This window comes from Pan troglodytes, chromosome 1 (assembly GCF_028858775.2).
Source record: "Pan troglodytes isolate AG18354 chromosome 1, NHGRI_mPanTro3-v2.0_pri, whole genome shotgun sequence".
NCBI lineage: Eukaryota > Metazoa > Chordata > Mammalia > Primates > Hominidae > Pan > Pan troglodytes.
In genome coordinates this window covers 1,188,988-1,205,552 of record NC_072398.2, presented here as the reverse complement: position 1 = coordinate 1,205,552, position 16,565 = coordinate 1,188,988, and the positions used below count along the sequence as shown (strand labels likewise).

The following is a 16,565-nucleotide window of genomic DNA, read 5'->3' as shown; positions in this document are numbered from 1 at the left end:
AATGGAGTGGGCAAGTTCCCAAGACTAGTCTTACCAAGTTTCAGATGTCCAGACTCCAAGTACTAGTTCCTTCCCGGTGTTCAGCCACTGCACTGATCCTCCACAGGGGCCTGCCACACACTACTCTGGCGAGGCGTCCCACTGCGCTCTCAGGATCCGCGTTGCTCGGGCTGGTCGGAGTTCCCCACAGGGATGTTCCACAGGGCAGGCTTAAGCTCCTTAGGAGCTGCCTCGACCATCCACCAATCACCTCACTTCCCAGTCAAGGAACCAAGAAATGTAGCAGACAAGCCGCAGACAAAACTCCTCAGACACCGAGTTAAAGAAGGAAGGGGTTTATTCGGCCGGGGGCATGGGCAAGACTCCTGTCTCAAGAGCCGAGCTCCCCAAGTGAGCAATTCCTGTCCCTTTTAAGGGTTCACAACTCTAAGGGGGTGTGCGTGAGAGGGTCGTGATCAATTGAGCAAGCAGGGGGTACGTGACTGGGGGCTGCATGCACCAGTAATTAAATTGGAACAAAACAGGACAGGGATTTTCACAGTGCTTTTCTATGCAATGTCTGTAATCTATAGATAACATAACTGATTACGTCAGGGGTCGATCTTTAACTACCAGGCCCAGGGTGTGGCGCCGGGCTGTCCGCCTGTGGATTTCATTTCTGCCTTTTAGTTTTTACTTTTTTTTTCTTTGGAGGCAGAAATTGGGCATAAGACAATATGAGGGGTGGTCTCCTCCCTTAGATGGGCTAATGGTGAATAGAGAATGAGTTATCTGTGTGGCAGTTAGGATTTATTTCCAACAGTTATAAAACTCCCCACGTCCACATATATATGTTAAAAAAAATACTTTATTTTTTTGAGATGGAGTCATGCTCTGTCGCCCAAGCTGAAGTTTCTTCTCCTTTAGCCCAATGGTTTTCTGCTGCAATCACTATTTGATGAAGGCTGCTTTGGCTGCAGATGTCCCATTCTGTACTTATTCCTCTGCTTGTTCCCCTTTCTCGAATAGTCACTACATTTTTTATTTTGTCTCATCTTTCTTTTCTTCTTTAAAAAAAAATCTCTCTTGAAACTCCTATCTACTTAACTCTTTGTTGTTGTTCCCTCCCTCCCTCCCTCTTTTCCTTCCTTCCTTCCTTCCTTCCTTCCTTCCCTCCTTTCCTTGAGACGGAGTTTCACCCTGCAGTCAGGGTGGACTGCAGAGGCACAACCTCGGCTCACCGCAACCTCCACCTCCCGAGTTCAAGCGATTCTTCTGCCTCAGCCTCTCAAGTAGCTGGGATTGCAGGCATGTGCCACCATGCCCGGCTAATTTTTGTATTTTTGGTAGAGATGGGGTTTCACCATGTTGGTCAAACGCCTGACCTCAGGTGTTCCACCTGCCTCGGCCTCCCGAAGTGCTGGGATTACAGGCGTGAGCCACTGCGCCCGGCTCTTGTTATTACACCTGCGGCCCCTCTTCTATTCGTGTCACTTCTAGCATACATCAAAGCGAAATATAATTTTCTGGAAAAAATAAACTCATGACTCACAGCTATAAAAATGAATATGAGTTAAAGAATTTGTGTTACTCATAGTATCTGAGGGAACTAGGCAGATGCTATAACCAGCTTAATGGAAAAGTCAAGCCAATTTAAATTTACAGAGTAGAAGAATGTTGAGATGAATTGCAAATGAAAGTGAAACTGGTTTTTCCACTGGGAGGAAGTCTGTTCCTAACAAGATATAATTTGCATGTCTGTCAGTTACAACTTAGCAAGAAGTGCAAATAGCTCAAACCCAGGAAAGGGCTGGAATCTGATAACTTGATAACCAGAAGGGTGTGCTGAAAATTACTGTTTGCTTGCTTGCTTTCTTTCTTTCTTTCTTTCTTTCTTTCTTTCTTTCTTTCTTTCTCTCTCTCTCTTTCCTTCTACCTTCCTTCTTTCTTTTCTTTTCTTTCTTTTTTTTTTTGACGGAGTTTTGCTCTTGTTGCCCAGGCTGGCATGCAATGGCACGATCTCGGCTCACTGCAACCTCTGCCTCCCAGGTTCAAGCGATTCTCCTGCCTCAGCTTCCCAAGTAGCTGGGATTACAGGCATGTGCCACCACGCCTGGCTAATTTTGTATTTTTTTTTTAGTAGAGACGAGGTTTCTCCATGTTGGTCAGGCCGGTGTTGAAATCCCAACCTCAGGTGATCCGCCTGCCTCGGTCTCCCAGATCACTGCGATTACAGGTGTGAGCCACCCCACCCGGCCTCATTCACAGTTTTCAGTTGAAACATAATTATGTTTTTGCCATGCTAATGATGGTTTATACTCTGGAGGTGGTGGGTATGTGTCAATCACTCAGACAATTTACCTGTGTTTACTCACTGAATCCTCAAGAAAGAGAGGTGGGAAATACATCACATCTATCTTACAAAGGAGGAACTTGGGGCTCAGAGGTTTTGGATTTCAATACACTGTTGCTGCAGGAGTGGGAATTTGAATAAAGGTGTTCTGATGGCCACATGTCAGTTCTTTGCCACTGGGCTATGCTATTTGTGTGAAGCCCTGGGCAGCTGAGTCCTAGAAGTCGTGCGGGCTCCAGAATGTAGAACGACAGTATCTCTCCACCTGGGAAGGTAGTGCTCTATTTACTTTTTAACTTTCCAATTTTAACTGGAATAAGCTTTCCTCCTCCTCCCACTATCCACATTCTCCACTGAATCCTCTAACTGTTACTAATTCTACGGAAATTTGTGGAAATTAATAAAACCTTGTGGAGGACAAGGGAAAACTTCCCCTTCATCTGAATGTTCACAGAAAATCAACTGAAAAAAGACAGCTGAGAAATAATAAGAGAAAAGGCATATGAGTTTATTAAAGTGCACAGGAGTTTTACAAAACATAAGATCTCAAATAAATGACCGGATGGTTGACGCTTTTACACCATCTTGAGGTTCCAGAAAGAATGAGGCTTGGATCAGTGGCAAAATGGCTTATGGGACCAGAGAAGAGGTGGCCTGTCTAGCAAAGGTGGTCTTGTTACATGGATGGACACTCACAGGTAGCAGTGCTCAGAGAGAATAGATGTAAATGTTTCAGGCCTTTAGAAACATCAGACCCTCAGTTAATCATCCCTAAATCTGGACAAGGGAAGGCCTCAGAGAAAGCCTGGCTGCATCAATGCAGATTTTTCTCTACAGGTGCAAATCTTCTTCACAAAAGACAGCTTTTCAGCGAAATTTGTATTTCCAGCCCTTCTGAACAGCCATCTTGAAACATCTCAAAGAAGTATATTTTAGGCTAAAATATTTTGGCTACCTTTGTGATCTGAGAAGCCAAAATAGATATCTCTTTATCGAATAAGATGGACCCCAAGGTTAAGGCAACGAAAAGTTACCTACGGGCTGAGGGCTCCAAGGCCTTGCTGCCATGGCAACTCCCTAAATTCCTTTGGCTACAGCAAAAACCACACGTTTGCTAAACTCCCTAACAATAGGAACCATCAGGCAAAATGTCAGGCCCTTCCTAACTCTGATTTACGACCTCTCTTTGTGTCTGGCTTGGGACCCCTTCTGGTAACAATCCTGTTCATTCTTTGGATGACACTTTGAACCTTGCATGTACAATATGATATACTTGCCCTGTTTGATCTGTCATCTAACTCGTTGTTTCTCAACCTGTTTATTTTTTATTACTGCTGGCCCTAAAAACTTTTATGTGGCATTATTTCTGAGAGCTCTGTTCTGTTCCATTGGTCTATATCTCTGTTTTGGTATCAGTACCATGCTGTTTTGGTTACTGTAGCCTTGTAGTATAGTTTGAAGTCAGGTAGCGTGATGCTTCCAGCTTTGTTCTTTTCACTTAGGATTGACTTGGCAGTGTGGGCTCTTTTTTGGTTCCATATGAACTTTAAAGTAGTTTTTTCCAATTGTGTGAAGAAAGTCATTGGTAGCTTGATGGGGATGGCATTGAATCTATGAATTACCTTGGGCAGTATGGCCATTTTCACGATATTGATTCTTCCTACCCATGAGCATGGAATGTTCTTCCATTTGTTTGTATCCTCTTTTATTTCATTGAGCAGTGGTTTGTAGTTCTCCTTGAAAAGGTCCTTCATGTCCCTTATAAGTTAGATTCCTAGGTATTTTATTCTCTTTGAAGCAATTGTGAATGGGAGTTCACTCATGATTTGGCTCTCTGTTTGTCTGTTGCTGGTGTATAAGAATGCTTGTGATTTTTGCACATTGATTTTGTATCCTGAGACTTTGCTGAAGTTGCTTATCAGCTTAAGGAGATTTTGGGCTGAGATGATGCGGTTTTCTAGATATACAATCATGTCATCTGCAAACAGGGACAATTTGACTTCCTCTTTTTGTAATTGAATACCCTTTATTTCCTTCTCCTGCCTGATTGCCCTGGCCAGAACTTCCAACACTATGTTGAATAGGAGTGGTGAGAGAGGGCATCCCTGTCTTGTGCCAGTTTTCAAAGGGAATGCTTCCAGTTTTTGTCCATTCAGTATATTGGCTGTGGGTTTGTCATAGATAGCTCTTATTATTTTGAGATACATCCCATCAATACCTAATTTATTGAGAGTTTTTAGCATGAAGGGTTGTTGAATTTTGTCAAAGGCCTTTTCTGCATCTATTGAGATAATCACCTTTCTCTCCTCTCCTGGATATTACGAATCACATCACAAGGAGGTGTACCCCCTAACGATATGGGGAGTGTATCATGTCTCTCCCACTGGATATTATGAACGATATCACAGGGAGGTGGACACCCCCGCAATATGGGGAGTAATATAATTCTTCTTCCCTCTCTGGATATTACAATCCGTATCACAGGGGTGTGTACGCCCCCGTGATATAAGGAGAAATATCACCTTTCTCTCCCTCACTGGATATTACGAAACATATCACAGGAGGTGACGAGGAAAGAGGATGATATTACCTCCAATATTGTAGGGAGTGTACATACCCCCTTGTGATATTGTTTCTAATATCCAGGGAAAGAGGATTATATTACTCTCAATATTGCAGGGGGTTGTACAACCACCCTCTGATATTTTCCTAACATCCGGCGGGGAGGCGGGGGGCAGAAGACGATGATATCCAGAGAGGGAGATGATGATATTACTCTTAATATCGCAAGGGGTGTACACCCCCCTGTGATATTGTTTGTAATATCCAAGGTGGGGAGACGATGACATTAGTCCTGACATCACAGGGGGTGTACACCCTCCTGTGGCAGTGTTGGTAATATTAAGGGTGGGAGAGTATAATATTACTTGCAATGTTGCAGGGGATATACACCCCCCTGTGATATTGTCCGTAATATATAGAAGGAAAGAGGATGATATTATTCCCAATATCCCAGGGAGTGTACACCTTCATTTAATGTTGTTCTTAATATCCAGGGTAGGAGAAGTTGACATTACTCTTAACATCAGGGGCTGTACACCCCCCTCTGATATTGTTCGTAATATTCATGGAGAAAGAGGATGATATTACTCCCAATATCCTGAACACCCCATGTGTACACCACCCTCTTATATCGTTCATAATATCCAGCAGGGGAGAGGTTGGTATTACTCTCAGTATCGCAGAAGGTGTATGCCCTGCTGTGATATTGTTTGTAATATCCATGGAAAGAGAGGATGATACTACTTCCAATCTCGCGGAGCGTGTACACCCCCTGTGATATTCTTCCTAATATCCAAAGAATGAGAGGATATTACTCCCAGTATCACAGGCTGTGTACATTCCTCCTGTGATATTGTTTTTAATATCCAGGGGGCGAGAGGATGATATTACCCCAATATTGCAGAAGGGTATACACACCCCGCGATATGGGGAGTAATATCACCCTTCTCTCCCCCCTGGATATTACAAACAATATTTATTGGGATATTGTTTCTAATATCCAGGCGAAAAAACAATAATACTTCCAATATTTCAGGGGACGTACACCGCTCCTATGACAGTATTCCTAATATCCACGGGGGGAGAGGATGATATTATTGCCAGTATCGCAGGGGCTGTACACTCCCCCTCTTATATTGTTCCTTATAACTGGTGGGGACGGGACGGTATTAGTCCCAATGTCGCAGAGGGTGTACACCGCCTCCGTAATATCCACGGGGGAAAAGGACGATACAATTCCCACTATCGAAGGGGGTGTACCCCCCTGTTGTATTGTTCCTAATATCCAGGGCGTGAGGAAATGATATCACTCTTAATATCGCAGGGAGTGTACACCCTCACGTTGATAATGTTCGCAATATCCAGGGGAAGGGAGGATAATATTATTCCCAATATTGCAGGGGCTGTACATCTCCCCTGTGATGTTGTTCCTAATATCCAGGAGGGTAGAGGATGATATTACTCGTAATATCGCAAAAGGTGTACAACCCCTCTGTGATATTGTTTCTAATATCCAGATGGAAAGGGGATGATATTACAACACCCTGTGATATTGTTTCTTTTTCTTTCTTCTTTTTTTTTTTTGACGGAGTTTCACTCTGTCGCCCAGGCTGGAGTGCAGTGGCGCGATCTCAGCTCACTGCAAGCTCCTCCTCCCGGGTTCACGCCATTCTCCTGCCTCAGCCTCCCGAGTAGCTGGGACTACAGGCGCCCGCCACCACGCCCGGCTAATTTTTTGAATTTTTTAGTAGAGACGGGGTTTCACCATGTTAGCCAGGATGGTCTCGATCTCCTGACCTCGTGATCTGCCCGCCTCGGCCTCCCAAAGTGCTGGGATTACAGGCGTGAGCCACTGCGCCCGGCCAAAGAATACATTTTAAATTAGAAGAAATCATGTAAGTGCTATTCTTGAAGTTTCTTAATTTGTGATTTAATTAATTCAGTCTAATAAATAAACCCAATGAAGAAGGAAGAATGTGGAACTGACAATGTAAGTTGCTTACATAAATCGCCTCATATGGCTTCAGACTGAGTCTCTAAATTGAGAAGATCTTAATGCCTGACAATTAGCTACATGGTAGAGAAGAAACTACTCAATGAAAATTTATTTCTATTTCTTGAGCCAAAATTTGAATGATTATCCTTATTTATGGTAGCCCAGTAGAGAGATTCCAAGGGTTTCTTTCCTTTCTTTTTCTTTTCTTCTAGGTTTCTTCCAAAATTAACTTAAAGTAACTCCTGAGGTTGTATATAGGATAGTAGAAAGCACACTTTCATAACGTTGTTTGGAAGGTCAATTATATGATGAATGCAAAATGCTGGGATTTTGCATTTTGTAATGACAGTTACAAAACACTGCCAAAATAAATCAGAGATGACACAAATAAATGGAAAAACATTCCATGCTTATACATAGGAAGAATTAATATTGTTAAAATGCCCATACTGTACAAAGCAATTTACAGATTCAATGCTATTTCTACCAAAGTACCAATGTCATTTTTCACAGAATTAGAAAAAACTAATCTAATGACCAAACTAACTGAAAGGCCAAAACTAACCGAATGGTCATATCAATCTCAAGCCAAAAGAAAAGAGTTGGAGGAATCACACTATCAGATTTCAAACTGTACTACAAGGCTACAGTAACCAAAACAGCATGGTACTGGTACAAAAACAGACTTATAGACCAATGGGACAGCTTAGAAGATCCTGACACAAAGCTGCACACCTATAACCAACTGATCTGACAAAGTCGACAATAACAAGCAATGGGGAAAGGATTTTCTGTTCAATAGAGACTCTGGGATAACTGACTAGCCATATGCAGAGCATTGAAACTAGATGTCTTTATTTCACCATGTACAAAAATCAACTCAAGATGGATTAAAGACTTAAATGTAAAACTTAAAGATAAACTCTAGAAGAATACCTACGGAAATACCATTCTGGACATAGGCCTTGGCAAAGGTTTCGTAAGGAAGACTCCAAAAGCAATTGCAACAAAAATAAATATTGGCAAGTGGGACCTAATTTAACCAAAGGCCTTCTAACATCAAAAGAAACTATAAACAGAATAAACAGACAATGTAGAGAATGGGAAAAAATTTGCAAACCATGTGTCCAATGAAGGTTTAATATCCAGAATCTATAAGGAACTTAAACAAATCAACAAGCCAAAAAAGGAATTCCATTAAAAAATAGGCAAAGGGCAGGAACAGACACTTCTCAAAACAAGACATACATGTGGTCTACAAGCATATGGAAAAATGCTTATCACTAATTATTAGAGAAATACAAATGAAAACCACAATGAGATACCATCTCACACCCGTCAGAATGGCTATTTATTATTAGAAAGTAAAAAAAAAATCAAAACAACAGATGCTGGGAGGGTTGCAGAGAAAAGGGAATGCTTATACACTGCTGGTGAAAATGCAAATTAGTTAAGCCACCGTGGAACAATTTGAAAATTTCTCACAAAACTGAAAACAGAGCTACCATTCGACCCAGCAATCCCATGACTGAGTACTTTCAATGGCAAAAACCGCAATTACTTTTACACCAATCTCATACATATAAAGCATGGAATACCACACAGCCACAAAAAAGAACAAAATCATGTCCTTTGCAGCTGCATGGATGCAGCTGGAGGCCATTGTCCTTAGTGAACTAACACAGGAACAGAAAACCAAATACTGAATGTTCTCACTCATAAGTGGCAGCTAATCATTGAGTGCACATGGACACAAAGAAGGTAACAGTAAACACCAGGGCTTATTGGAGGGTAGTAGGTGGGAGGAGGGTGAGGATCGAAAACTATCTCTCAGGTACTATGCCCCAAAATACATAAGAATGATGAATTATTCTAGCGCAAACAACGTTACATATAAAGATTCACATAGATAATAAATAATAGAGGGAGATTCGTTATGCTAAGACCACGAATTAGCTGCATACTTCACACAAGAAAAATGATTCAGGCTAACTGTGGGCAGTTCATAATAATAAATGGGATGCATACTCAAAATTACCTGACAAGCTTTAAATTACATGTAATGACAAAAATTCTCTTGTTATTGTCCCACGGGACCCTGAAGCTCTTTTCATTACCCTTTCAATCTTTTTTCCTCATTATATTTAGATTATGTAATTCCTATTTGTTTATCTTTAAGTTTGCCAACTCTTCCACCTGTCATCTTTATTTTGTTATTACACTGAACTACAGTGAGGATTTTTTTTTATTATTATTACTATTTGGTCTGCCTTTTTTGGCTCTTACGTTTCTATTTAGATCTTTTGTTTTTCTTTGCTGAGAATTCTCTTCACTAAATTATAGACTTAATGTTGTAGAAAGTACCTTTAGACCTCCTGTATTTCTGGAACTGTATGCAAGTCCAGCTGCTCACCACCTAGAAGCAAACTGCAAAAGAGGTAGGATGCAGTGACAGCAAAGCAGTTTTATTTTTCAATTGCTAGGAAATGGGAGATGGGCTGCCTCAAGCCTCAAAAACAAAACAAAACAAACAAAGCAAAAAAAAAAAAAACCCATCTCAAAGCTTTGAGCTGAGGGCAGGGGCTTAAAAAGGGAAACGTGGTGTGGGAGGTTTGCAGGGGTTATGCAGAGTGTAGGGTCTGCGTGTCTTTTTGCGATGGCTATCTTGAGTTATTGTCCACCTAGAGTGCCAACTGGCACCATCTCAAGTGTGGCTGGGCTGCAGATTATTCATCTTGAGGTCATCTTTCAGAGGGAGAGAATTTGCCACTGGGTCTCCATGCCTGGCTGGTTTCAAAATTAGTCCCTAGAATCTCTTAACAAGCATACAGTAAGATAAGTGTGTGTGGTGCAAGGGAGTGCCTGGTCAGAAAGAGAGGGAAGCTGTTTCCATTTCAGCTCCTCAGGCCAGCATATTCCTAGTTGGCAAATTCCAAACCAACTTGTGCCTTTCAGTTGGAACTAGAACTTCCAGGCAAACATATTTTAGTGCCTTGGTCATTGTTTCTAGATGTCGTCTATACCTGCACTCCATGTGACCACCCCCCTGCTCTGTGCTACAAGAACACATCTGTGTGAATAGCACTGGGGCTCCCTTCATACTGAATTCTGATCGAGTTTGGCTCATGCGGTGTAATGTACATTATACAGTGTCATGTGCTCTCCACACTCCCCTTCCCACTTGAGCACTGAAGTACTTGTTCCCCCAGCTGCCAGGAGAATTAGTATGTGACAGCTCTCAGCTAAGTCCTTCTCAAGTCACTGTTCCCAGTTGAGGTAAACTGCCTCACCCAAGCTTATGCTCTCTTCCTGGGGGCAGCCACATGCAATCAATGCTCCTGTGGGAACACAAACGCAGGGCCACCTGCCCTACTACAAGGCAACATGGAAGGGTAATCTCACAGTTCATCCAAGGAGTAGCCAAGACTGTAGTTGTGACTACATCACAGTTCATCTTCTCCCAGTGCCCAACTTTGCTTCATTAATGCCACAGGAATTGACACTAGGAACTCTCCTTGGTCAGCTTCCTGAATGTCGAAGTCTCCATCTCAGTCTTTTTTTCAGGAATTTCTGAGTGATAATTATTTCTCCTGCTCAGGCTTGCTGGTCTGTGGATTCTTGACTTTGCCCTCTGGCAGGTTCACCTTGGAGGTGGCCTCCTCCATACAGCCCATCTGTGTGAAATCTGGAAGCTGGTCTATCCCCACAGGCCATGAGGAGGCGAGTGGGCAGAACATCACGGTCTTGGTGGTGAAGGGACTCAGCATAGCCTCTCTTTGGTTTTCGTAAATTGTGCCACATAGTAGTTAATCTCAACTCAGCTACCCAGCATCACTGTCCTTTCCGTTTTTCTGTGGAGCTCTGGGAAGTACATACATCTTTTTCTCATCTGACTCACAGCTTGTCTGGCCTTAATTCTCACACACCCTAGAGTCCTTCAGAGAGATTGATCTACTTAAGGCAAAAGGCTACTTCCCCCATTGGACGGTAGCCACCTGTGTTACTACACCATTGTATTGATACTCCTGGGACCCCAGAGACATCAGTGTTCAGAACATGGAAAGATAAAACTTTTATCATAAGTGATAGGTAAACTTTCATTGAAAGTTTTATTTCTTACTTGATATACTAAATATCTACAACCTACTGCTTGCACTTAGCCAGGAATTTGTTTTTTTCCACAGGAAATAAGATAACCTGACTTTAACTGTAGACTGCATGTGATCAATAACATTCTAAGTCAGAGTAGGATTAGCCACTTCAGTAAGATCCAACATGCAAAGGCAGAGGTGTCACTAAAATCTATGATGGGCTTGCCTTCTAAACAAAAACAATGGTGATTACAACTTCACTTGGAATAAGTAATTACAATATCTCACATTTTGTCTAGGAGCAGCTTTCCCCATGATCTATTCCATGAGAAATTTTGTTTAAATATTTTTTTTTTACAGTTTTGGAGGCTGAGATTTATATATACTGGTAGTGAAGCCTGAGTTCACTAAACTTGCAAAAGGTGGAGCCAGGATCCTAAGGGTGCTTGACAGTAGAAAATATTAAGAACAAATAACACAATCATAGAAGGCAGCCCCACATAAAATCAAACCGCAAACTGCCTGGCACAGTGAATACAATCTGTTGTTACTATTGTTGTTATCACTGATTTTATTACATAGATACAAACATACAAAATATTAAAAAATACAATTATATCACACAGATGCAAAAATATTGATACTTAAAAAGCAGCAGAGATTCTGTCAAGTTTAGTTCAATAAGGAAACTACCATGGATTCTACCACGGTTTCTTTTTATTTCAACTACTTTATTTGACAAGAGCTGGTCTTTCAATATCACACTGTTTAATCTTCCCATCCTATTAAACTATGCACAAGTAACGCCAGAGCCACATTACCTCGCCCCTTAATGTATTTTTCAACATCATCTTTTCCATGCACATCTATTTACATTTCATTTTTGCTCCTAAATAATTGTCTCTTCTTTCAATAAATCGCAGCTTTCCGAAAGCATTTTGGAAGTATATTAAAATTATGGGTATTTATAAAATGTCCCTGAAAATTAAACATCTTTGGCAACCAAAGTGGCAAGCTCATGCCTCTCTGGTTTATTAATCAGGTTTAATTTAGGCCACACCCCTAAACAGTAGACTGTAGACACTGATATAAGTGAAGCCAACACAGCCAGGCTGGAAGAGCTTTTCTCGATGCTGCTCAGACAGGATCCAGCCTTTTGGGAGGAGTCATCACTTTTATCTTCTGTAAGTAGACAATCTGTGATTCTGTAAATACTAATCACTTAATATTTAATAATTTTCCTGTAAAGTTTGAACTCTAGATAATTCACAGCTATATATCTTTACATATTTTACAAATAAAATTCTATTATCCATTCTACAACCCGAAGAATCAAAACTTGCTAGCTGACACAGTCATCAGGTTAAATTCCTGTAATAACCTGTCAATTTTGTCAAATATAGGATTTGGCTGTTTCCAATTTATTTTCTGACAGGACAAATTGATTAATCATTTCAGTATCATGGGGAGGAGAGTTACAGTTTTACTATTAAGTTTTGGCAACAGGGATCAGAAAAGCACAGAATGGAATGTTAGAGGCATTGTTCTCAGTATTCTGTGATTACTTGACGAATTATTGATGAGAAAAAAGGAAGGGATATATACGTGCCTTCTACTAGCATTGCAAAAGAGATCAGTGTGATTTAAAGTAAAAATGTCCACATTTTATCACCATTCTAAGTAAGAAACTATGGGGACAGAAGAAAATATAGTTCAAAATTCTCTAGCTTTCTAAGCTATAGTGAAGAAAGAAAAGGAAAATATTTATTTTTCAGGGTAATACTTTATCATACTTCTTTCTACACTAGTCAATCTTGAATTTTCAACCCTCTTTTAAATGAAATTATAGACATTTTATTAGCAAGATTATTTAATTCTTCATTTTTCATTTAACTGTTCTTTGTATCCATGGCCAATTTTTTAAAAAAATTATCCCAAATAATCATTTTTGTAGGTTTATAAACATTTTAATTAGTGGCAAATTATCTTAGCTTTGTAACATAAAAATATAGACAGTAATTTCAATAAAGCAAATAATTTAATATTATCACATCGTAGAAAAATACAGTTATCTACTAATTTTATTTAACACATTTAATTAATCATTTCGTGAAATAATCTGAATGCTATGGCATGATGACCAGTTAGACTGATAAAAACTGATAATTATTATACACCTGGAAATAAAGAATTTTTATTCCACATAAACATAAAGAATAGAAATATTATCTATTTTCACTGAAAAGGTACAAGCTAATGACATCAAATTTTACAAACTATTTAACCATAGTAGGAACTTCATAATAAGAAAATGTATTTCCTGAACTGAAAAGTCATGCAAGTTGTTGAGATTATTCTCTGAAAACATATGAACCAGTCTGGCACAATTTAAGCGGCAAATTAATTGAAATTGCTATATTTTTATGCTATATATGTTTACCTTACCAAAATAAAAAAAACTAACATCTGTCATGAAACATTCCATTAAATTGATACTTAAACATACAGCTGAAGTGAGTGGGAGCAACGTTAATTGCTATGACTGGATAATTGAACAAACTGTTATATATGCAGATAATGAAATAGTATTCACCCTTTGGAAGGAAATTCTGACACATGGGATGAATCTTGAGGACATTATGATAAGTGAAATAAGCCAGTCACAGACACACACACACACACACACACACACACACACACACACACACACACACAAAATACCACATGATTCCATTTATATGAGGTTTCTAAAACACTCAAATTTATAGAGACACAAAATAGAATGGTGGTTGCTGGGGGCTGTGTGTGAGAAGAATGGGGAGTTATTTCACAATGGGTACAGAATTTCAATTTAGGGAGGTGAAAAGAGATTCATAGATGGATATTGTGGATGGTCATACAGCAATATGATTATACTTGAAGCCACTGTACTGATTGTGCACTTAAAAATAGTTAATATGATAGAAAAAATAATTTAAGAAACTTGTCCAACACCTACAGTTATGACATTACAGACTGATTTTTTAAAAGATATTTAAAGTTGATCAAGCTTCAACACTAAGGAAGGTTGGAAAAACGGAGAAATGGAAGATATCGAGTGAAAGAAATGAGTCAGGAGGGTTTTGAGGTCTTTCAGCAAAGTGACACTAAGGGCTGTAATTAGAGATTTTGTATAGTTCCTACGTGTGGAAAGTACATGTTATTGCGTTTTCTAAGAAGTAAAAAGAAAAAAATAGAGCATGTTAGAGATACGAAGGTGTGAAGATCACAAAGTTTTGTCAAATGCAGAATTTATTTGTCAAGAAGGACATATGTATATTTCCATGATGTTTAAATTTTAAACAACCAAATAAAACCCTCAGGTATTGTGCTGCCAGTACAATTATGATGCTCAAGTAATGCACTCTGGTATTGACTGACGCAACCGCACTGCCCTTCCCAGTCGTGACTGGCATTTTAGTTTAGGGTGGATACAAAAAGTGGAGGCAAAGGGAATGCGCATGGAAGAGATGGGCTCCTTCTGCCATATAACTTTATTGAATTAGACCATATCGTTGAGATTGAATCAGCATCAATACTTCTGCAGGTGTGGCGACATTTATTCAACAAGGTAGAAAACTTCCTGCACCAGCAGATCTAAGATGAAAATGTCTATAAAGATTTCATTTCTCTTGAGACTGAAGAAGACATTAATTTATCTCTGTGATTGGATAAAGATCTTAGTTTTCTTTTTTCTCCTTTACCTGGTAAAGGTTATACTTGTGGACTGATGAGAAAAAGTCTCATTGCAACAAAGTACCTTGTACAGTTAATGAAAATGTGTGTTTACCATTATACTCTTACGCTGCAAAGAAATAAAAAATATCCAAGAAGGTCAGTACTGTTTTCAGTCTATCACCTATAAAGGAGGACTAAATGTGTTCACAACTCCAAATTAACTATGTTTTCATCTGCAGACTCAGCCTTTCCAGACCTGAGAATATAAGTCACCCTCTTTAGAAAGGAAAAAAAGTCTTCTTGGATTAAGTCAGGGAAAACTGCCTGATTTTGGTAGGTTTCAATGAGTTTTGATATGTTATAGACCCACAACCTTCACAGTCAAGGATGTAGTTTTATATAATGAAATATACTGACTTAATTCAGCTTCTAAAATATTGACTATGCATGATGTAACTCAAGCACAAATAAAATGACAAATTATGTGAATCATTTCATTCTCACTCACTTATGATGGTACCAGATAAAGCAAAACCATTCTGACAGGTTACTTGCAACTTATCCAGAACGTGGATTTGTGATATACAATTAATCAATACTTAGCCTGAGAAGCATTTATTATGAAATCCTTGGAAATGAGAAAAAGTTTAATTAATTTTATGCACAAATTAGAACATTCTGCAAGTGGCAAATGAAAGATTTGACATAGGTTTCATCGCTTTCACACAAGTACTTTTCTATTTTTTTACTACGTAACTCAAATGGAGTACCATAAAGGATAAACACTCTGTCTTCTTTTTCTCCATTTGCAGTGTCACTCTTATTTGAAATCATGGAAAATGGGAGCTATACCTCTTATTTCATTCTCCTAGGACTCTTTAACCACACCAGAGCCCACCAAGTCCTCTTCATGATGGTTCTGAGTATCGTTTTGACCTCCCTGTTTGGCAATTCCCTCATGATTCTCCTGATTCACCGGGACCGCCGGCTCCACACGCCCATGTACTTCCTCCTGAGCCAACTCTCCCTCATGGACGTGATGCTGGTTTCCACCACTGTGCCCAAAATGGCGGCTGACTACTTGACCGGAAATAAGGCCATCTCCCGCGCTGGCTGTGGTGTGCAGATCTTCTTCCTCCCCACACTGGGTGGTGGAGAGTGCTTCCTCTTAGCAGCCATGGCCTATGACCGCTATGCGGCTGTCTGCCACCCACTCCGATATCCCACTCTCATGAGCTGGCAGCTGTGCCTGAGGATGACCATGTCGTGTTGGCTCCTGGGTGCAGCTGACGGCCTCCTGCAGGCTGTTGCTACCCTGAGCTTCCCATATTGCGGTGCACATGAGATCGATCACTTCTTCTGTGAGGCCCCCGTGCTGGTGCGTTTGGCTTGTGCTGACACTTCAGTCTTCGAAAACGCCATGTACATCTGCTGTGTGTTAATGCTCCTGGTCCCCTTTTCCCTCATCCTGTCCTCCTATGGTCTCATCCTCGCTGCTGTTCTGCACATGCGCTCTACAGAAGCCCGCAAGAACGCCTTTGCCACCTGCTCTTCACATGTGGCTGTGGTGGGACTCTTTTATGGAGCTGGCATTTTTACCTATATGAGACCCAAATCCCATAGGTCCACTAACCACGACAAGGTTGTGTCAGCCTTCTATAGTATGTTCACCCCTTTACTAAACCCCCTCATCTACAGTGTGAGGAACAGTGAGGTCAAGGGAGCCCTGACAAGGTGTATGGGTCGGTGTGTGGCCTTAAGTCGTGAATAAGACTATATATTTGCCCCAACATTCAAAACTGTGCAAAGTGTTTGTGTGGAATTTCCTAGAAATAAGGAATATACGCTTTTATATCTACATCTGTTG

General features: G+C 40.3%; 1 protein-coding gene across 3 annotated transcripts in view; it reads left to right on the top strand.

Moving 5' to 3' along the window:
* The window catches only part of TRIM58 (tripartite motif containing 58), a 61,137-nt gene extending 44,572 nt beyond the window's left edge, over positions 1–16,565 (top strand). For 2 of the 3 annotated variants that reach the window (XM_016942353.4, XM_054675072.2), the window contains one exon: positions 15,511–16,565. In XM_016942353.4, coding sequence (XP_016797842.3) covers positions 15,511–16,469 — 959 coding nt within the window. In that variant the 3' untranslated portion in view covers positions 16,470–16,565. Of the gene's footprint in view, positions 1–14,937; positions 15,032–15,510 lie in introns of those variants that run through there. The other variant, XM_063809095.1, reaches the window with a different exon arrangement.